Raw genomic sequence first — 22,255 nt, forward strand, 5'->3', positions numbered from 1 at the left:
AGCAAACTTAGGCCTGTGCCCCTCACTTCTCTTCCAGGTGCCCCTAAAGGATGAGTGAGGGCAGCAGCCTGCACAAGGGGTACAGGCGTCTGGGGCGGCACCCCTACCACTCTGTGCAAGCCAACCTGGGATGATACCAGTTCTGGTGCGCATTTAAAGCAGTTTAGATTTTCAGTGTAGACTAATAGAATAGTGACAGCAATAGCTTTTCCTAAGTCGCCCTTAGAAGCACTCTTAATGAGAGGTAAAAGGCATCTCTAAAACGGGGAGAGCATGCGGCACACCTTGCAGAGGCTCTCGGCCGTCCTGGGGAAGAAAACGCAGCCACTCCCCACGGAAGCGCTGAGACGGCACAGGGCGCTCCCAGAGGGCGGAGGAGCCACAGACGCACTGCCAGCCGGCTCCGGATCCAACAGTCGGCAACGGGTCCCCAAGCCCGGGGGCCCATGGACCCCGACCCACTCTGAGATTGGTCAAGCTTCGACATAGGCACTTTCAGCAGAATTCAGACTCCAGATGGGAAACCTTCACTCCATGGGAGCTGGGAAAATATGACAGCAAAGATCCTTCATGGTGTGGAGACTCTGCAGACAGCAATTCCTGGCAGCAAAGCAAGAGTCAAAGCTGTAGGCTCATGAATTTAACTTCCCGTTTAAAGGGGGAAGCTCTATGACCCTGTGCAGGCTACCATGTATCAATTTCATCACTAACCAAACAGAATAAAGAGTCCTGCCTTTCACCTCCCATCAGAGGACTTCTGAGGCTATTCAGGGCTCCTTAGGAGACGCTATCATTATTATTATTCTATTAGTCTACAACCTCCTAGGTTTAGCCAAATGAAAATCTAAACCGCTTTTAAAGTACACATTGGACTCAGTACCATCCAAAATTGGCTCTGCGTCCTAGTAAATGTGAGTTTCCAGATGGCACAATTCTAGGTGAAATCATCAAAAGACTACATAAGTGCTGAGTATTATCGTGTGCCTTCCACTCATCAATTCACCCAACGTTCGGCACTTTAGGGGTGAGGCAAGGTACCTCCTTTACAAAAAGCAGACTCAGTCTTCTCTTGGGGCTACATAAACAAATAGCCAAGACAAAACAAAAGGAAGAACAACTCCCTCCTCCCCATACCCTGACATCTGTCAAGTGGGGTCTGTGTTCTGTCACTTTTCCTTGAGGGCTGCAAAAGTTGTGCAAGAATTCTTTGATGACTGTAATACTTTTATCAACAAAAGAAAGTGAACTCCAACACACTGCACTGTGAGAAGTTTCATTATCAGAGGTGGAAATAATGAAGGATGGGCAGAAATACAGGCTGGGATGCAGAGCTCAGCAAGACAGCCCTCTTTTCCAGGTGAGATAGACTCTGGGCCCAGGCGGGCCTTGCTCAGTGCTGCCTCAGCAGAAAAAGTGCAGCATCCTGTGCATATCCCTGTCATTCAGCTGAACAGACACTCACTAAGGCAATGCCCACTTACTTCTACAACCATCGTGGTCATCCACACATCACCCTGTTGGCCAAGTGAGAGCAGATGAATGAATAATCATGGCTGCAACTCATCTTCTGTCCCCAAAGGACCATGTCATGTGAGCACTGGGTAAGACCTAGACCCTGGCCCAAGCTACAGAAGCCAGTACCTCTGCCACCAACCTGCTGAGGAGGGACCAGAGCTTCCAAAAACTTGTGTGGCTGGAAAATCTTACATTCACATGAGCTTTAGTCAGATAATTTGCTGTATTTTCAGTTCACCTTTAAGGCACATATGGATTCATTCACCACAACATTAGAAATCCTACTTGCTACAGACCTGTAAATAATCAGCGCCGAGTCTGACAGTTCCCGGTAACTTTAAAAGTAACTAAAAGTGGCACTTTTCCTCTCAATGCCAAAGCCAAAGAAACTGCTTGTTTCAAAGACTACCAAATTTCTCCAGTGCCTACAAAAGAGCTTAAACATTATCAATCAGACTTTAATAGTTACAGAAAGCTGCTTTGGGGACTTAATTCTCAACAAAAGACTCCCAAGTCTATCCAACAGATGTAATGTACAGGCTGCCCGGCATTAAGACTGATGGAACCATGAATGTTCCTTGTAGCAAATCACTGCCAATTAAAACCACTAACCCAGGCAGCAGTACCCACTCCTCAGGCACAAAGTAACTAATTCTTGGAAACATCACATGCAGTGCAACTCTTTCCCATAGTCACACACCTCCAAGTTACAACCACTTAAGAAAACTTAGGCCCCACCACGTCGTTCTTCAAGGCCCAGAGGTCTATGATGCAGCATTTTGGCTGCCCGACGGTCTCCTATGGGTGCACCTCCACAGAATGCTTCCACGTTGGCTACAGTGGAAATGAAACACCTTGTTCCTCCCTGGAGACTAAACAGTGTAGGGCTGTCCGAAGTGAGGAATCTGTCCAGGCAGGTATCAGCCAGTGCACAGACCCTCATGAGACGGTGGGGCAGGTCATCCTCTGTAAAAATGACTGAGCTGATCACTGAGGCAGCTCACAACCAAGAGTGGCCTCCCCGTGTGCTTTGTTATCTCTCATCTTCAATTTCCTCCTCCAGAAAATAAAGGGAGAAATCAGACAACATCCGAGGCATTCAGTCCCGGAACTCAAGAGGTTCCAGCATCAACTTAGCATCAATTTGTTTCTCAGATTAGTCCTTTCCCTAGAAAATCCCTAACGAAGCAGAGCCCGGGTGAGATGGGCGACGTTGGGTATATAACGTGGGGGTGCCCAAAAGGGTGGTCTAGCTAGGAAGAGTCAGGAGTAAAGGGCTGGCAATGTGGAGTCAGCCACACCTCACACAGGTGGTGGAGAACAGAATCGAGGGCTACATTGATCTACTGCACTAGTTTTGTTTTGGGTTTTTTTTTTGGTTCCTATATGAATATCCAGGAAGAAGGGGAAAACAAAATTTCAAAAGTCCATCCGGAAAACTATCTCTTCAAAAAAGAAATAATCCCATTCCCTAACATCTTCTGAAGGAGTCACAATCTACATGATGAAACCCTTAACTAGAAGGTATGAGGTTAAATAGGATAAATGCATTATCTTACAAACACCGCCTGTATTTTCTACTTACATGCAAAACACAAACTTTTCATTTTAAACACTCCTTTTAAAAACATTACTAGTTCTACAATATTGTAAAGTAATTAGCCTCCAATTAAAATGAATAAATAAATCTTAAAAAATATATTACTAGTTCTGACTTCTTACAACTAGATATAAAGACTTCCACGTGACTTCTGGGATGAAGAACTATTTCCCACCAGCACCTGGGGCTGGGTGTCGTGGCCTTTTTAGCACATGCTTCCCCTCCACTCCAACTACCAGGCCAAGCCACAAGCCCACTGGGCCTGCCCCTCACATCCGGAAAACAAGATGTTTAGGATGAGCCCTGTGTTTAATCTAAATGAAGCTGGTACACACTTGCTTCTATGGCTAGTAAATAAATGGCCTATACCAAACCAAGAAAGAAAGGTGATTTTTCCTTTTTCCTGGGGCTCTGTGTGTGTGTATAACTTCACTTAAATCTGCTTTGCAAGCAGTTTAGAGAAAACAGGCAGTCTGGAGAGGTCCCATCCCTAGGCATAATCACACTCCACAGGAGTGCAAGTCTTACAAGGCTTCTGTGCTCACTGTGGATGCTTGTCCACAAATACACACTCAAGTCTGTTCCTCTCAGGTTCTGAAAGAGTGACAAGCCAGGTGTAACACATCTGCCTCAACTTTAATAGATCATGCAAACTCCTCTCCTTCCTTTTTTAAACCAAACTGAGAGAGATGGTAGGAACAAACAGCTCAGTGAGATCTCAGGCGGTTCTATAAAATCAAAATCCCTAAAGCTTGAATTACTGACCGTGGAGTTTTTTTAGTCAATGCAGAGATGTGTTGATAGAGGTATCCTACCTCTATCCCTTCCCAACTGTATGGCTTTGGCTGAGTCACACAACCACCCTATCCATCGGTTTCCCCATCTTAAAGAAGAGCTAATATGCATAAAGCCCACAGCAGTGTCTGGCACATAAATAAGTGTTCAATTAATAGTAGATTTTAGTTACAGCATGAAAATGATGCATCAACCTAAGGCTATGCCTGCACACATCACATCCATTTGCACCAGTACAGCTCAAAGATATAATTGTTGGGGGTGGGGGGTGGATAAAAACTTTCTAGCTTCAACTACAACTTCCCCCATAGAAGTCAGGACTCAGGGACCATATCCTCAAAACCAGAGGACTCCATTACCACCTGGCAGAGGCGATTTCTGAAGAGGGGTTGAGCAGATCGACATCCCTTACTTCCATCTTCAGATCTGGGCCACTGGAGCTGAAGACTGAGACCCTTCTGGTCCTTGGGCTTGGAGTCACACCTTCTCCATGGCTGCCAGGCAGGCTTTTTCTTAGGAGCCTGGCTGTTCCTTAAGGCACTGTACTCCTCTATAAATGCATCCTTAATATCAGATTTTTTTTCAACATACACCACCACCAGCCCGCCCGCCGAACATGCAAGCAGCAGTCCATTCTTTAGGGAAACTAAACTGGAAATGAACTAACATGTGTCTCTTCATCTGCGAGCAGCGGCCACTTTGGGAAGCATCCCACCATGTGGGGCACTCGGGTTTCCACCAGCTGACTGATGTGTGACTTCTTTAAAAGGCCTAAGCACTCTCCTGGAGTCCAACTTTGAATGCTGCTCATGGTGTTAAAGGCACCACATTCAGGACTCTAGTTGAAACTCTGGCCCCAGACATAAGCCTCTCAACACAGCCTTCCCAAGAATCCTGGTGAATCTGAAGAGAGTAACTTGCCTGCCCTCCCCATTCCCAAGAAGAAAACGCAGATTACTGTCCCATTGAAGCTCAGCATCCAAGCCAAGTCATCTCCGGTAGAGCTTGATACAGAAAATGGTATCTACTCAGCTGGAGAAGGCAATGGCAACCCACTCCAGTACTCTTGCCTGGAAAATCCCATGGACGGAGGAGCCTGGTAGGCTGCAGTCCACAGGGTCGCTAAGAGTCGGACACAACTGAGCAACTTCACTTTCATGCATTGGAGAAGGAAATGGCAACCCACTCCAGTGTTCTTGCCTGGAGAATCCCAGGGACAGGGGAGCCTGGTGGGCTGCTGTCTATGGGGTCACACAGAGTCGGACACGACTGAAGTGACTTAGCAGCAGCAACTGCAGAAAAATTTGTAATCCAAACTAATCCTATTTTTTCTTTTAATGTGTCAGACATATGAGTATTTATGAATCTCAGGCAACATCCTGAAGCAGCTGCTAAGCGGTCCTGCAATGAACTTCCAAGACCCGGCCAATTCTTTGCACTATTTATATTCCTAAAGCCAATAGCTATGTTAGATACAGTTGATCGTGAGGCCCTGTTTAATGGACTACAGAATCCAATGATACTGACAAGCTGCGATTAGCTAGTGTGATCTCTACCTAGCTTCACCTTGTGGTAGCAGAGGCCGAGCACCATTTAAGACTCTGGGCCGAGATCCATGCCTCGCCTCTGACCTCAGCACGAAAGCAGCATCACTCTTCCCCCTTCACTTCGCTCGCCCTCTCACACTGATTACACCCAGCACATTTTAATCTTATCTCTCCTCCACATGTCCCACGTCCGTCTGTGGATGAGTCAGGCTGATGTCTGATGCTGGTCTTAAACTAGGAACATTCCCCAAAGACCAAAACAAATAAGCACGGGAAAAGATCACCAAACAACAAGAATCCAACCTAAACACAGTCCACTGAACAGAGTATATGCACCAGGGTGAACACGTGGCTTCCTCTGTGCACCTGAGTGGATTCTTTATTATTGTTGTCTGGGGGAGGGGAAAGGACATCCCCCCTGGTTCAGTGGTAAAGAATTCTCCTGCAATGCAGGAACCAAAGGAGATGTGGGTTCGATCTCTGGGTCAGGAAGATCCCCTGGAGGAGGAAATGGCAACCCACTCCAGTTATTTTTGCCTGGAGAATCCTATGGACAGAGGAGCCTGGCAGGCTGCAGTCCATGGGGTCGCAAAGAGTCAGATGTGACTGAAGCGACTTGGCAGCAGGTGAGGGGGAGGTTGGTGACCTTGACTGCACAGAAAGCTACACAGCAAATGAGGATCCCTGGAAAGTCTATTCTAGGGCCAAGAACTCTGTTACGTCTCCACAGATACCACTGCAAGCTCTCTGTTCATCTTTTTCAACTCTTATCAGGCCTCTGAAGTCAAGATGGCATGAAAAATTTGATTGTTGACTCCTAATCTGGAGTGAATGACTAAAAGCTGTGGTTCTCAAAGTTGAGCTTGCAGCAGGATTACTTGGAAGCCTTGTGACAACACAGATTGCTGGGTCTAGAATTTCTGAGTCAGTATGTCTGAGGTGAGCCAAGAACGTGAATTTCCAACAAGTTCCTAGGTAATGCTGCTGCTGTTGGTGCGGGGACCATGCTTTGAGAAGCACTAGCTTAATGCATCAGAACATGGTAGAACCCTCTCGTATATCAGATTAGGCTGCACAAAAGAGGAAGAATGAGTTTATCTGTCTCAGATTTCAAGAAACATATCATAACTTGAACCAGCACCATCTCTTCTCAGAAATTCCCTAACACTTCAAAATTAGTTAAATAGGGTCCAGTAGAGACTAGAAAAATAAGTGGGAGCTGGGAAACTTTAAAGAAACCACATTCATTTACACAAAAGAAAGTAGAGAAGAAATCCTAGTTAAACAGAGTTTATTAAATAATGATGCCCTTGTCTTAGAAGTCAACTGTCCTCTTAGATTCCAATTTGACAGCACTCCTCCCTTTTTATATGGAACTTTCAGGAAATAAACTCCACCTTGTAATCTCCCTACAGAGGAGAGGGTGGAAATAGACCTAAAAGTCATTACTAAATCGGCTGATAACTTCCAGTCAAAATCTCTCATTTTTTCTAAAGCAATGGTCTCAACCCTAACTGCACACCATAACTACCTGGGAGCTTTAAAAAATATAGATGCCCAGGCCCTATATTGAGAGATTCTAACCTAACTGGTTTCAGATTGGACCTAGACAGCAGTGTTTTTAAAAGCTCCCTGTGATTCTCAACTACAGCCAAGGTTGAAAACCACTGATGCAGGAGAAAGGTCCCAGAGAGATCACGGGTGATGGGAAAGAGGGAAGGAGGACAGGAAGACCTCTTCAGCTAATGTCTAATGACACAAAACAGGAAAGAATGGGACAGTAGCTGGGAGCAATTAGGACAAGTAAAACTGGGGCTCTTAGATTCTGACACTGAGCTAAGGCTCAACCCAACACTGGCAGTCTCAGGTTCAAAAATCAGAAACAGCTAGATAATCAAGGAAGTGCCCTCACTTGTCAAAGACAAGGCTACAGTCCAAAGGAAATACCAGGAAACCTTTTCTTAAAAGGGCACTATTTTTTTTCAAAAGTGTTAGTGAATAACTGAACTTGAGGCAAAGAGCTTTAACGTCTCACAAGGTTCAACTTTGAAATCATGTGCCTGAAAAACAATAAAATGTATCCTTGAGCAAAATTAATTTTTTTTTCCAAAAGAGTGGCAAGAGGGAAGAGATGACAGCAGTTACTCTAAGAGTCCGTGGTAATCAAAATTATCTCCCCAGTAACCACACTGACAAGTGAGTTTTCAAAGTTGTAAAATCATGTGATGCAGATGATAAAACCAAGATAGAGTTATTTTCTTCTCTTCCTTCTTGACTAAGCACAGAAGCATGAGGTAACAAGCTGGAAAAGACATATGAAAGCTTTATGATCCTGTTTAAGATAGAATGATGAACACAAAACAAAGCAGTTAGAAGAATGCGGTGCTGCTGGTCAGTGGACACAGCAGGAATCTCAGCTCAGGTAACACAGACAGAAGTCAGGTGAAAATTATCTATGCTCACAGCAGGACAAACACTGGGAGCCCAGAAAGAAAAACCCAGATGTTATCCCACTGTGTTAACAGTTAAAACTTATCCATCAATTTAAAGCCCTGATGTGATTAGAAAACCAAGATGTGGGAAAATATGCATCTTAAAAATGAGCATGGTAATTTTTAATAAAAACATTCATTTGTGAAGTCATTATGTTAAAAATCAATTTGAAGGATGGTAGTTTTCACTACCACCTCAAGCTGTTGTTGTTTAATCACTCAGTTGTGTCCGACTCTTGATGACCCCATGGACTGCAGCCTGCCAGGCTCCTCTGTCCATGGGATTTCCCAGGCAATAATACTGGAGTGGGTTGCCATTTCCTTCTCTAGGGGATCTTCCTGACCCAGGGATTGAACCTGTGTCTCCTGCATTGGCAAATGGGTTCTCTGCAGCTGAGCACCAGGGAGCCCATAACACCACAAGTTAGCTCTCCTAATTTGACACATGGTGCTTTACTTAATTCAGTACTGACTACCCACAAGTTAACTTGGAGCATTCCCCGATACTATGAGATTATCAGAATAAACCTCCCACCTCCTCCCAAACACCTACTAAAAGATGCCTGCAATCAGATGCCAGGGAATTCCCCTACGGTCCACTAGGCAGACTCCATGCTTTCACTGCTGAGGGCCCGGGGTTCAATCTCTGATAAGGAAACTAAAACCCAGTAAGCCGAGCAGCATAATCGGATGCCAAATTTCACCTTGGCGATTGACATGAAGGTTGACTGTGGTGAAGCCTAACATGTGGCCCAGACCACCTAGACTTCTAGCTGGGAAAAAAAGGATCTTTCATGTAAAGGAAGAAAACTAAACAGGACTGATTTAGAAAATTCAGTTCGGCACAGGGCACACATCTATTCAAAGAGGAGGCAGTAAGCTTATCTGTACTGGACAGGGTTGGAGACAGAAGGCCTGATCGAGGCCACTAATGTCAAGAAACAGTATACTAGCTCACCTAGGAAGCTGCCTATCAGCTTAAGAGCCCAACTGGGCTGAAGCAAGCACACTCACACCCGTGTCAGCAGGAGGACAACTTTGAAAGAGCTGGGCCCATAACATTTCTAAAGCCCATTCCGGGTTTCTCAGGATTACACAAACGATGCCCCCCAAAATAACTGATCACTGTTCTTAAAAAAAATTCACAGGAATGTCTGGGGCTCAGTGTCAATTTTTACTTCAAAAAAAAAAAAAAATTACCTTGCGTAAAATGTAGTCTGTGGGCCACTGTTTATTTATAATCATAGGTATATTCCTAAATGGCAAATTAATGCTGTTAATTGGACTGTTCTGACAAATAACTAGTGAATAAAGGCATGTTCCTTCTCCTTCTACCAGCTGGGGAAAGAAGAGAAAAGAAAAAAACAAGGTACTCAAATACAGACCAAGATGCAAACATACGCTAAGTGAGATTAACAAGTCCTTGATTGGAAATGAATGCTGACAGAAAATTCTAGAAAAAATAAACAGCAAAACTGACTTTTAAATTAGGTAGAATTTTAAAGGAATTTACCAACAAGAAGTTCTAAAACAGAGATGTCGAGAGAGTGTTTTTACTTTATGAAACCATTACAGCATTAGAAGTAAAACTGCATTAAAAAAAAAATTAAGTAAAATAGAAGTGAAAATTAAAAAGAGAAAGAAGAGGAAGGTGAGAGGAGGCTTTAAACATCATTCAGCCAAGCTTAATGTAAAATATGGAACTGAGGCAATTATTTAGATAATTTATGATGAAAGAACTATCATTTTTTTAGAAATTAATTATTATGACACTTTGGTGGGGGAGCAGTTCTGAGATCTGAATTATGTGAATTAATGGCTTAACTCTCCATTCGATCTTTTTAATGTAATACCAGTTTTCAAGGAGACATCTAACAAGCTGTATTGGATGTAATTCTATGCCCTCATTCAACTTCAGGTTTATACCCAGAGTTGTAGCTTTAAAAGTCCACGGAGGCCAAGGCCACCTTCTTTGTAACTGCCTTTGGCCCCACCACACTCCCACACCCTGGCCTCACTCAGTTATCAGGCAGAGCCATTCTGCCTGCTCCACATTTATCACAGGGTTTCAGTCTATCTTCTGGACACTCTCCAGACACTACTCACCTATCTTTACTGTGAAACTGAGAGTTCTAAAATTTTTTCCAACATACACATAGGGATTAGTGTTCTGCAAGCTGTATTTTATCTCAGGGCGCATGGGTGCTGTATTCCTGAAGCCAATTAAAATCATCATTTTAGGTCCTATTCATACATATTCTACCTTGAAGACAAAAGCAGTAAGTGCCTCAATAAGATAAATCCTTTAACCTGGCCAGCAGCTTGCATTTTACAACATTTTCTGTGTCTGTCTTGCCTTTAAACCTGTTAGTAACTGCATTGGAAAGGGTCAACCACCTCACAAAATATGCTTAATACCTTTAATTTTGAGATGTGATTGGGCTTCAACCACACTTCTGCCAGAAACCTTTTATAAATATCTTTTTTTCCCTGAAATCCATTTTTCTTGGCGGTATTATCTCCACCCATCTACCTACCTGAAGCCTATAGAAGCACAGATATACCCTGTTCTCCCAAGGCAGAAATTTCTCAGAGATAATCGCCCAGCCCTAAGGATTTCCACATACTATGGTATCACTCTATTAGTTCTGAACACTAGTACACTATCTGACCCATAGTAAACCATGGTTAAACAGCAGTTTACTAAGGCAGTGTCCAAACAGAAATAAAAATCCCCAAGTTAAACTGCTCCACTAAGATCCCAGGCGCTGACTGGATTCTTAAAATTATTCACTCAGGCAAAATCAAGGGCAGGAGCCTAAATCATGGGTCTATGTCTACTCCCCTTCCAACACAGAGAGGTATCAGTTACCCTGAGTCAGCCACAGTTTAGAAGATAAACATTCAAGACAGCATTCTGAAAGATTAACATCAGGATTGGTGGTGATATATACAAAGAATGCGGCACATAGTAGCAACTTTTTCAATGGTAGCTATTTAATTTTATTGTTGTACTCACCCCCACGCAAAGTCCCACCACACTCAGGAGGCAGCAAAGCATAGCAGAAAAGGCTGACATTCAAAGAAACCTTCCTCTGAATACCAAGCAATTAAACTTCGCTGAACCATTTTCTTGTCTCTAAATTGGGTTTATATTTAAATGCTTAACATGTAGGATCAATATTAGGTGTAAAAAATCTACCTGAGTAATTGGCATATGATAGTGTTCAATAAATCATAGCTACTACTATTATTATTATAACTAGGCTTCAGAGTATCTTGTGTCAACTCCTCTTTTTATTGTAAAAACCAAACTGTGCTTCCAACTGATTTATAATCCTGGCTCCCTTTTCCAAAAATACTATTTTGAAATATGAACATAAAGAGATGCAATTCTAATTCTGAAATACTTCTGAACAATTCAACCCAAACACCTTCGCAGGACCTAGAAAACAGCTGCTATTACTTGAATGAGGACTATCACTCTACACTCCTTCAGGATGGCTGGGTTTTGCGGACATAAATGTATACAGAGGGGGATGGGAGCCTGAAGGCTCCAGAGTGCTGACACTTTGAAAGGGCTTGAATCAAGCATAGGAAGAGCCAAGAGACTCCAGAGAGATTCTGATTATCCTTACTGCCACCATGGATGGCAGTGAACCTGGTGGGGCTCTATCTTCTCAAGCCTGACTGGGATGGGGAAGAGAGAATTCTTCAACCCTCTCCTGCTGAGGACCCAGGCTGCTCCCTCCCTTAAAGACTGACTATCCTAGACCAAAGCTCTCAGCTAGACCTTGGCCTTACCTCAAGTCCACACTCCCCAAGTACAGCCATCGCACCAGCTTCACGAAATAGGCCAAGAAGTAGAAACCGAGTAAGCAGAGTGGGAGGGCTAGGGAGGGTGTCCAGGATACACGTGAAACGGAGGGTGGGAGGACTCGCTGCAGCAGTGCTCACTGGGAAATCAGGGGAATTTACACCTCCCTTCTGTGCCTCATAGCAGGATGAAGAAAGAAGAAATTTTACGTTACCAGAAAGTAGCCTAGGAGTGATTAACATTTTAATTTTAATCTAAATGAAACTTTGGAGGGAGAGGGCAAAATGAGTTAAGCGGGTCAAGAGAGACAAACTTCCAATTACAAAATAAGTCAGTCCTGGGGATGCAATATACAGCTTGGTGAATACAGTTAATACCTAGGTATCTGAAAGTTGCTCAAACAGTAAATCTTAAGAAGTTCTCAATACGAGGAAAAAAAGAAAAATGTTAACTAGACTTACAGTGATGATCATTTTGCAACATGTATAAATACCAAATCATTATGTTGTACACTTGACACTACTAATGTTATGTCAGTTATATCTCAATTTTAAAAATAAAATAAAATCTTCTTTTCCTCTTCTCCTCTATCTGCAACCCTTCATGTTCCTCTCTTCCATCCCTGTGCTCCTGTGTGTTTCCTAGGGCTACCATGACAAATTACTACAAACTTAGGGGCTTTAAACAATAAAAACTTATTCTCTCACAGGGCTGGAGGCTAGAAGTCCAAAATCAAGGTGTGGGCAGCACCATGCTCCCCCTGAAGGCTCCAGTGGAGGGTCCTGCCTGGCCTCTGCCCAGCTTCTGGTGTCCCCCAGCAATCTGGTGCTCTTTGGCTTGTAACTGCATTGCTCCAACTTCTGCCATGGCGTTCATGTAGGCTTCTCTGCATCTACCATGTCCTCTCCTCTCCTCATAAGGACACCAGTCACTGGACCTAGGGCCCACATGAATCCAATATGACTCCATCTTAATTTAACTACCTCCCTCCAGAGAGATCCTATTCCCAAATAAGGTTACACTCTGAGGTTACAGGTGAACCTTAATGGGGCGGGCTGGAGGGGTACTATTCAACCCACTACAGCTACCAAATTAAAATAAAGCACCACCACCAAAATACAGGGCAATGTGAAGGGTGTGACAAACTACAGAACACAGAACTACAGAATTTTAGATTACAAAACTGCAAAGCTATCATCTCCAGTGGATCCATGAATACTAAATCTGAATTAAGAATAATGTAGGTTTTGGCTTTCTCTCACCTACAGGAAAATGATGTCTTGGAAAATATCAAGAGTCTCAATCAGAAGAGCACTAGAACACAGAACCCACTGATCTTGACACACTGCAAAGCTTGCTATCAGGTACAGATGAACATTCACACATGTTTTCAAGAGTGGAGCACTATGGCTGATTCATGTTGATGTTTAGCAGAAACCAACAAAATTCTGTAAAGCAGTTATCCTTCAATTAAAAAATAAGTTTATTTTTAAAAAGAGTGAAGTAGCAAAAACATGGAAAACAAAGGAGGAAATTTTTCAGTTAAAAAGGCTTTAACTATTTGAGGATGAGTATTAGACCATAAGTTTCAAGAAACCAAAGTTTCTTTTCAAAAAAGTTACCTTAGGTTTTTAAACACTCTCTCCTCCAAATTATCCTTTTCTAACAATGACATAAGCCTACACGGAAACACTATATATTACAGATCTTTTTTTTTTTTTTTGGTGTTTTTAACCAAGGTATTATTTTAGCTATGTGGGGAAAAGAACTTGAGATCAGTTTAAAGACATGTGCACTCCCTCTGCTGGCTCTAAATTTAAAGAAAATTCTCAATGGCTGCAGAAGCCAAGTTATTAATTTCACTAGACATCCAAAACACGGGAAAAAATACGATGTGGATTCTCCCACACATACACACTCAAAAGTCTTCACAGAAATAAACAAATTACAAAACACATACTGAAAACTGTCAAAGGCATCTGCTGGAATTATTATGGGTTCACTCCAGAGGAAAGCTAATGCATTTCGTTTGTCTGTGGCAGGGGCCACTTCCCACCTTAGCCTTCCCCCCTACAAGTGAGCCACAGCTTCCTTGCTCTAAGCTCACCTCTCCATTGCAGAGTGGGGGTGCATTTGGATACCTGGGCATGGTGAGCCCCCAGACGATAAGCTGGCTTCTTCACCACACACAATTATGAGAAGACCAAATGAGTGCAAGTACCACAGGCCACCAGAAAACTTCATCTACTTGACTTTGTAACATTATCTCATAGTAGGGACTGACATGCTGCAGAGAAAAAGTCTCAAGATTAAAATCTCCCAAAAAGGTCCAAGCGAAAATACACATTCAGGGAGGAAAAAAAGCCCAGCTTGAAGCATACTCCATACATTTGTATTTCACCAGAAAGGAGTGATACATCACAATATTCTATAGATGCTTGCTATTTTACTTCTTTTTCCAACAGGGGAAATTGTAACACTGAGAAATGGAAGTCGTTCGATCAAGAATAAAATGGTGAGCGACGCTGAGCCTGTCTAGGCACTGATTTGATCAGAACTGGGGTCTTCCATGATAATCAGTAGCCAAAACACCTATTCAGAAAACCATCTCGGAAGAGAGGCAGACTGGCCCTGGCCAGGTCCAGCTCAGACTGCTCACTACCTCTTCTTCCTTCATCTGTGACTTGTATTTACCAATCCATTATGCAAAACTTCACATACATCTGAGACTTACACCTGCAAATGCAGAACATTATCGACAACTTAGTTTTACACCAGAGCTCCGCTTCTGAAGTGGATATGTATATTTGGTGACTCTTTCTAGACAGTAGTACTGATGCTGCATAAAGCGGGGTCCACACACAGGAGGAAAACATGATTTCAACTTTCTCTTCAGGAAAGGTCATCCCAAGATCAGGTTTCTCTCCGTTTCTGTGATGGGTAACGACTGGCACTGATGAAGTTTTCGGGGACTTCTACACTAGGAAACAAGACACTGTAAGAAATGCCTTAGATAGTACAGCACCATTTCATAATTACATGACATTATATCAATACCAACACTAGGAGATCTGGGCCACCTTCGTAGCTACAAGTATCCGAAAGATTCTACACATGACATCACTCCACTCCTGAGTCACATCATCCCCTTTCAGTATCACTGTCCCAGAGCAAGGCTAATAAGCTCACGGGCTGAGGACATAATCAGCCCAAAAGCAGCTCCAAGTTATCAGAAATGCTTTTGTCTGGTAGGTACCTTCCTTGCTTTTAAGGTTCTTACACTGTTCTTGAGAATATATAGGAGTCACAGAAAAATGATAAAAGGAACAGACAGAAGTCAGGAGGTGGGCAGGGTAGGGTGAGGTTGAGAGAGTAGGCTTTTCCAGCAAGGTGAGCTGAGAGTGCTGATAGAGAATGCAAAAAGAGAAACACAGCTACTCTCCTGCTAGCCGGCCAATCTAGAGGATGGGGGAGGGGAGCAGAGGAGAGAAAATGAAGTAAGAGTTTGCAGAAATGGAGGCACTGGCTCGAACAGCTGTGAAACCACAATGGTTAGCAAGAGACATTACAGAACACTGGTGCCCTGGGTTCACACGGACACATTTAACGCCACCCCTGCTAGTTGTGGGTCCCTGAGCTAGTCACTCACATGCTCCTGCCTGTTTCCTTACTTGCAAAATGAAGTATTTAGATGACCTTAAGACTTCATTTAGTTTTTAATTTGAGACAAGAAGTCATGCAGACAATTTGACTACATCAAGGCTCTACATCCACTCCAAGAGGCTGGTCCTATATCATGGCCCCACAAGACAGAACTGGGGACCCAAGATGAGTCCAGGGCCACCAGTGTGCTCTAATCCCAGCTTCTCCCCAAAAGATCCAAACTACAGGAGCCATGTGACAGCGGCCCTGCATCTCCAAAGCAAGCTGAAAATTATGATCTGTGGAGAGCTAAAGGCCAGCACCAAGCCAGGGCCCACATCCACCTTGCCATTTGCCAGTGACTTCTCTGCAGAGAGCGGAAGCACTAAGGAAAGCAGAAGTACAGGTGGGAAAAAGGCAAAGAGAAGGGGCAACGATGACAAGTTCACAGGGCACAGATTTGCATGCTTATTTTCTGTCTTCCCCCAAGAGAACACGAACTCCTGTGAACTGGAACTTTATCTGCTTTGTGCGACCACTATATTCCTGGGTCCGGCAGAACGCCCTGCACACTGTATGCCTTTGATAAATATTTGCTGCATGAATGAAATGGCATGAGATGCAAATGAGTAAAAAGGGTTTTCTCTTTTCAGTCTTTTACTCCCTTACTGTGTACGAGCTGTATCATCCACTGATACAACCCACCTGCATGTATGTCATCCCCAGCTCTTTCTATAGCAGCGAAAAGCCCAAGTGGCCCTCAGGGCTCCTCCACTTGTGATACAGGAAAAGGTGAGGAGAAAAACGAAGAGTCAAAAATAGGACTGAGCCTGTTCCTCAGGACAGACAAGACAAAAGAGTATGAAAATAAAATAAATTTCATTCTCTCCAGCCCAGGGAATCCAGAAACTGATCAGCAAGGGGTAAGCTGGCTATCTCCTCAGAAGGCACTGGCTTAAACAATCTTTGCATTTTTATAAAGATCTTTAGATGAACAGTGTCTGCTAAATTTTTGCAAATCAGGTAAATGATTTTTTTAGCGGGACAAGGCTTCTTCACTAATTTTCCAAATAAAAGTATCGTGCTGGGTTTAAGTAAGCATCATAAGTAGAGTATTAAAAAGTTTAACTACAGATGTTCTTCTATGGCATCATTCCCTTAAAATAGAACCCTCCTAAAAACTCCTAAAAATAAGTCTGCATAGTTTCATTTCATTTTCAAAGAAGGAGATAAACATATCAAAACAAACACTTAACTCTTTTTTAAAAGAGCCTCTCTGCTACACGGGGCTCACAGATCAAAGTCTAAAATGGCCAATTTCTTCACCTCATAGGTCGATGACACAGCTTTGAAAAAGAAGAAAAACAGTCCCCCTAGTGTACTGCCACTGTAGAAAGAGGAAGTATGTTAGTTGAGAATCACTGACGAAGACAGTACTACCAAAGGAAATTACAAAACTGTATTTCAGCAACAGGGGCCAAGCTGAAGACAGATTCCCTGTACAGCAGAACCCTAACCGGCCCTTTAGTGAGTTAGTCCAAAAGGTGACTGGGGTCAAAATCAGAGGCCAGTATGAAATTATTATGCCCTGACGTTTTGAAATTGTTGAAAAAAAATATTTTTAAACATCAAAGTTGCAGTTAAAAAAAATCTTTAAAAAATACAGTATGGTGAAAAGGAACTGGGTGCATTCATCTAAAGAGCTACAACTGTAAGGACATGAGCAAGTATTATGTGGCAGGCTGGCCATCATCTTTTAACCTTGGGAAGAATCGGCAAGAGGACGCATTCTCACATGAAGGAAGACGCGGTCACTTGAAGAATCATCCTCTGCAGCAGCAGAAGTCCTCTCACATTTGTGAAGTTGTAGGAACCACCACAGAAACTCATAGCCGCCTAACGTTATTGTGCCCTGACCCATGGGAAGCACAGATGAGTGGGCGTGTGCAGGAGGATGAGTGAAAAATGGGCCTCACCAGGTAAACCTTGGAGTTCTAGAGGTCTGCCTGAGACAGGAGGAAACAGAGAATTCACCAGCTCAATTATGGGTGCAGTGCAAGTAAGCTTAATCTGAATTAAAGGAAATGTAACCTTTTCCCCCTTTAACCACATCTGATTATTCATTTCTACTTTAATGCCCGAGGTAAGGGAACCTGCGAGATAGCTATCACCTTTCTCCCTGGCACAGTGTACATCTGACAAGTTAACCAAGAGCTTCCTCCTTTTGTTAAAATGCTCCTTTTTTGCCACCTTCGTCACTTCACAGTTCCTAAGTACCCTTCCTGATAGGCACCAGACAGCTATACAGACACTGTGTCCTCACTCAGCCTCTATCAATAATCATTCATCTTCCTGATGCTGAAATAATAACCAAGATTTTTTAGATGGAGAGGCAAATATGCTTTTCAGGGAAACAACTTCTACTCATGTAAAACTACCAATGCTTAGTATACAACCTTTAGAAAGAATCAATTTAAAGAGAAAAAATAGTGTGATAAAGATCTCTAGAGCCACAGGCTTCTAATTACCTCTGTACTAACCAGCTGTGTGATCTTAGTAAAGTCATTAACTTGAAGAATCAAGATCTTCACCTATAAAATAACTAGGCTGAACTAGATCAGCAAACCTCATCCTGGCTGTACATTAGAATCACCTAAGAAACTTCAAAAGTAAAACAAAAACAACTTCACCAACCAATACGCACACATCAGCCCAAGTAAATCAGGTTCTTTGGGTACTGATATTTTTTAAAAGCTCCCAAATAATTCTTACACGCAACCAGGGCTTTGATTCACTGGTCTCAATTCTGATCGCTAAGGCCTCTTTTCTAATTCGCTCTATGCTCTTAGGGTGATAATTCTGGTTACAAGATCTCATAATACAAAGGCCCAAAAAGCTACAAAAGAAGTAAGGACTAGACGCTGCATACAACGCCTATGTACACACATGACTGGGGGAGGTTAACCTGAATTCTAGACATTTTTAGAAGTTAAAAACCTGAATATAAAACTCAGAATGAAAGTAGTGTGGTTTAAAAGCACACACCTGCTTCCAAATGACTAATCATGATAGGAATCAACTCCTGAAACCTGGATGCATGGAAATAGGTCACAATTAGCTCCTGACCTCTCCCTTTTCCCTCTTCTTCCACCTCCACTAAACCACAAGCACAAAAAAAGCTTGGCTATTAGTCATAATTGGAATGTGAAACCAGAAGCCCCAGTTTCAAAGGGCCTTCTCCATCATCAAAGATTTGGAAGTTCCTGCACGGCTGTATCTTTTGGTAAAGGTCATCTTGCACAAACTAACTCAATTATATCTCTACAGTCTTCAAGGATTAGTTATCATGTAATAATCAGAAATGGACCTGGTGTAAAATTGTAAAGATAAAATATTTATAAAATATGCACCCTATATTAAACATATTATTGCTGGGCAGTTTTAATTTACAATGCTTCATAAGATTTTAGTTAAAGAAAAATAAGATAGCAGAGAAGGAAAAAACAAACCATGAGACCAAAAACAGTTAAGATATAAAACCACAAAGTTTAAGACTAGGCCCCAAATCTCTACTGCAGATCCTGTAAGCTACACGAAAATATAATTAATTCAGTATCAATTCATGGCTATTTTTGGTAGTCACACTCTCCCACATAAATCTTAAAAAAAAGTTTCAAATGCCATAAATTGGTATTATCTTTAACCATAAACACGATACAAGAAATATTATTTGTGGTGTTAAAATTACTTCCATAATCTTAAAAATCATAAAAAAGGTGAAAACCCTTCCTATGTTAACTTTCTAACTAACTTAAAGCTAACTTTTAACTAACAGATTCTCTGCACCAAATCCAAAATATGTAGGACTAAATTTCAAGTGTGAGAAATTTGGAAAAGACTTCACACCCCACCCAATCCATCTTCTTAGATCCCACAAATTCATCCCTTCCTAACACTATACACTGAGATTGACCCTTGCTATCCACTTGAAAACTCAATTTTTAAAAGTATCACATTAGCACTACTTTGAAACAGAATTCTCATCCTTTTCAAAAATATCCTATCACACAACTGGCATTCCTTTGCAAAGCAATACAACTGAATCGAACGTAAGATTCATAATAACAGCATTTGTTCAAAGATGAGAGAGATTTGTGAAACAATATAATAGCACTTGTTTTGCTTTTAAACTATCGAACCCCTTCGCTCTACTAGCCATACAAAATTTTTAAGGCATATTTCAAGATTTTTTTAAAAACCAAATTAAAAGTCAATGACACTAAATTCTTTAGCTTTTTCACGTATTAGCTCCTCTCCAGTGCTTCAGTTCTCCACCTAAGGTCAAACTGTTCTTATTTTATACACCCACTGGAACCTAGGAAGTACAGGGCTCCCCAAAGACAACAAAGGAAGGGACAGAAGGAGGAAGCAACCACCTTTTTAATTAAAAAAAAAAAATCCAACTTGTTACTAGAAGCAACTGACAGAAAGATATGTATCTACAGCTGCACAGGGCTCCCTTTAGCCTGGCATGCATTCCTATCTTGGGAGATGAGGCCAGGAGGATGAGGTGCAAGAGCAAAGCCGCTGGGTATCAGCGGCCCAGCAGGGGCACAGGAGTTAATCTCTTTGGATGCCCAACTGCAGGAAGTCATTACATCATAGGCCTTTCCACACCTCTCTCCCTACCACGTGTCCAGTGCCCCCAAGAGGCTGAAAACGAACAGTAGAGAGCCTCTCTTCAGGTTCACTTATAGGTAGAAGCCATTATGGTCCAGCCCTGCCAGCAAACGTCCCTCCCCAAGGCCTAGGTGAAGCGCCAGGCGCCAGTCCTTCACACCTGGACCCCATGTCTCAAACAGCGCCAGAATCTGGACCTCAGCGGGGAAGCAGCAGGTGCAGCGAGTCCCCGTTGAGGTGGAAGGACTGGTCCATGCCAGGCCCCAAAGCATCTCGGAAGCTACCTGTTGTAGAGACATCTCTGAAGAACAGAGGTGTGAACACAAGCAAGGAAAGGAAACCGGCCAGGAAAAGGTTTACAACCACGGCTTTTTGTAATGGGATTGATGTGCTGGTGGGAGTGAACACCCACAAGCCCGAAAACTTGGGACACAAAGTTCTCATCCAGGTAGTCACAACACACCACGCTCCCGCGACCGACTGAAAACCACAAATCTACCCCTCCCAAACCCGTCCCCTCACTCCAACCCGCAGTGGCCTCACTGCACCCCCACGATGGAGGACTTCTACTCCAAAGTTGGCCGCAGACCTACCTTCTCTGCGATGACCCAGGAATCCGGCGTATACACTCCGGTCCGTCTATCCTTCCCTCGCCGGTGTCCCTCAACCCCTCGCCTCACCTGGCCATGCCTGAGGTTTCCCCAGGAGCCTTCTCTCCCTATCCTGCCGCCTTCGCGGCCGTCCCTGGCTGCCCCTCCTCCGGGATCACATTGAACCCCCAAAACCTCACAGCGGAGGCTCTCCCTGCCAACCCCTCTCCCCCGCGCCCGCAAGAGCGCTCCGTCGAATCGAAGACGCGCCTCGCACCGCGTAGGCGGCCAGGCGGGTCCGGCCGCCCGCCCCAGGTGGGTACGCACCTTCCAGCCGGCAGAGCTGTTGCTGTCGCCCTTATCCTTGAAGTAGGGCACGCAGCGCACCATCCACTCATAGATCTGGGACAGAGTGAGCCGTTTGTCTGGGGAGCTCTCGATCGCGCGAGTGATCAGGTCGGCGTAGGACAGGTTCCCCCAGGCGTTCCTCCGCGACGAGCATTTCCTCGGCTGCCCGGAGCCCCCAGCCGCCCCCGGCTGCGGCGGTGGCAGTGGCTGCTGAGGCTGCAGCGGCGTCTGCGTCCCCCCGTTCAGCGCGCCCGCCGCGGGGGCTGGCCCGGACCCGGGGTCCTGCCCTCCAGGAGCCAGCAGCCGGGCTGAGTCCTCCAGGAGCAACCCAGAGACCAGAGGGCCGCCCCCGCCGCCGCCGATCGCCATGGCCGAGCCGGCCCTACCGCCACCGTCCTCCTCGTCTTCATCGTCCTCCTCCTCGGGGATCATGGAGTCAGCAGCCGCCTCCCCAGAGGGCTTTGCCGGGCTCCCCTGGAGCTCCGGCCTCTGCAGGGGCCACGTACAGGAGCGCGGCCGGCTCTGGGGCTCGAACTCCGGGTCCAGCTCCACTTCGAGCGGAGAGATCGGGGCCGGGGAGGCCGGCGCCTCTGCCATCTTCGCCGCCCGCCCGCCCGCGGATCGGGCTCTCGCGCTCTCCTCTCCCGCCGGGGCGGGGTGCGGCGGGGGAGGGAAGGGGGCGCCGAGAAGGCTCGGGCTCCCAGGCGGCGCCGGCGCCGCCGCCACCACCGCCGCCGCTACGGCCGCCGCCTGGGGAAGCACGAGAGGAGAGAAAAGGAGAGTTGGTTATCCCGAGCTGGAACCCAGTCTTCGGCGAGTCCTCGCCCGCCGTCGCCGCCGCCGCCGCCACCGCCACCGCTTCGCGACAGCACCGCGCCCGCCTCCCAGGAGCAGGCAGACCTGGAGACGTGCGTCCCGCGAACCTGGCGCAGCAGACGCCGCCCCCCGACCAGGCCGCTGGGGAGACGGGAGCGAATCGACGGGCTCACACGGGGCACCCCCTCCCCCGCCGCCACCGGAGCTGCAGGTCTCTCCTGGGCTAGGTGGCTGGGCGGGGAAGAAGGGGGAGGGGCGGGGCGGGGGAGGGGCGCGGGCCGCGCCTTTAAAGCGGGCAGCAGACGGCGCTGGCGCAGCCCAGCGGCGGTCCGAGCCCAGATCCGGGCGGGCGGGCGTGCGTGCGTTTGTTTATGTTTCGCTCGGGCCCGCTCAAGTGCTTCCCGCAACGCCGC

General features: G+C 44.9%; 1 protein-coding gene across 3 annotated transcripts in view; it reads right to left on the minus strand.

Moving 5' to 3' along the window:
- FOXO3 (forkhead box O3) overlaps window positions 1-22,255 on the minus strand; it is a 120,322-nt gene that overhangs the window by 97,257 nt on the left and 810 nt on the right. For all 3 annotated transcript variants that reach the window (XM_081526758.1, XM_081526750.1, XM_081526751.1), the window contains exon 2: window positions 21,006-21,776. In XM_081526758.1, the coding sequence (XP_081382884.1) occupies window positions 21,006-21,623 (618 nt within the window). In that variant the 5' untranslated portion in view covers window positions 21,624-21,776. The remainder of the gene's footprint in view (window positions 1-21,005; window positions 21,777-22,255) is intronic.

Source organism: Giraffa tippelskirchi, chromosome 9 (assembly GCF_054371585.1).
Source record: "Giraffa tippelskirchi isolate mGirTip1 chromosome 9, T2T-mGirTip1v1.2.pri, whole genome shotgun sequence".
Taxonomy (NCBI): domain Eukaryota; kingdom Metazoa; phylum Chordata; class Mammalia; order Artiodactyla; family Giraffidae; genus Giraffa; species Giraffa tippelskirchi.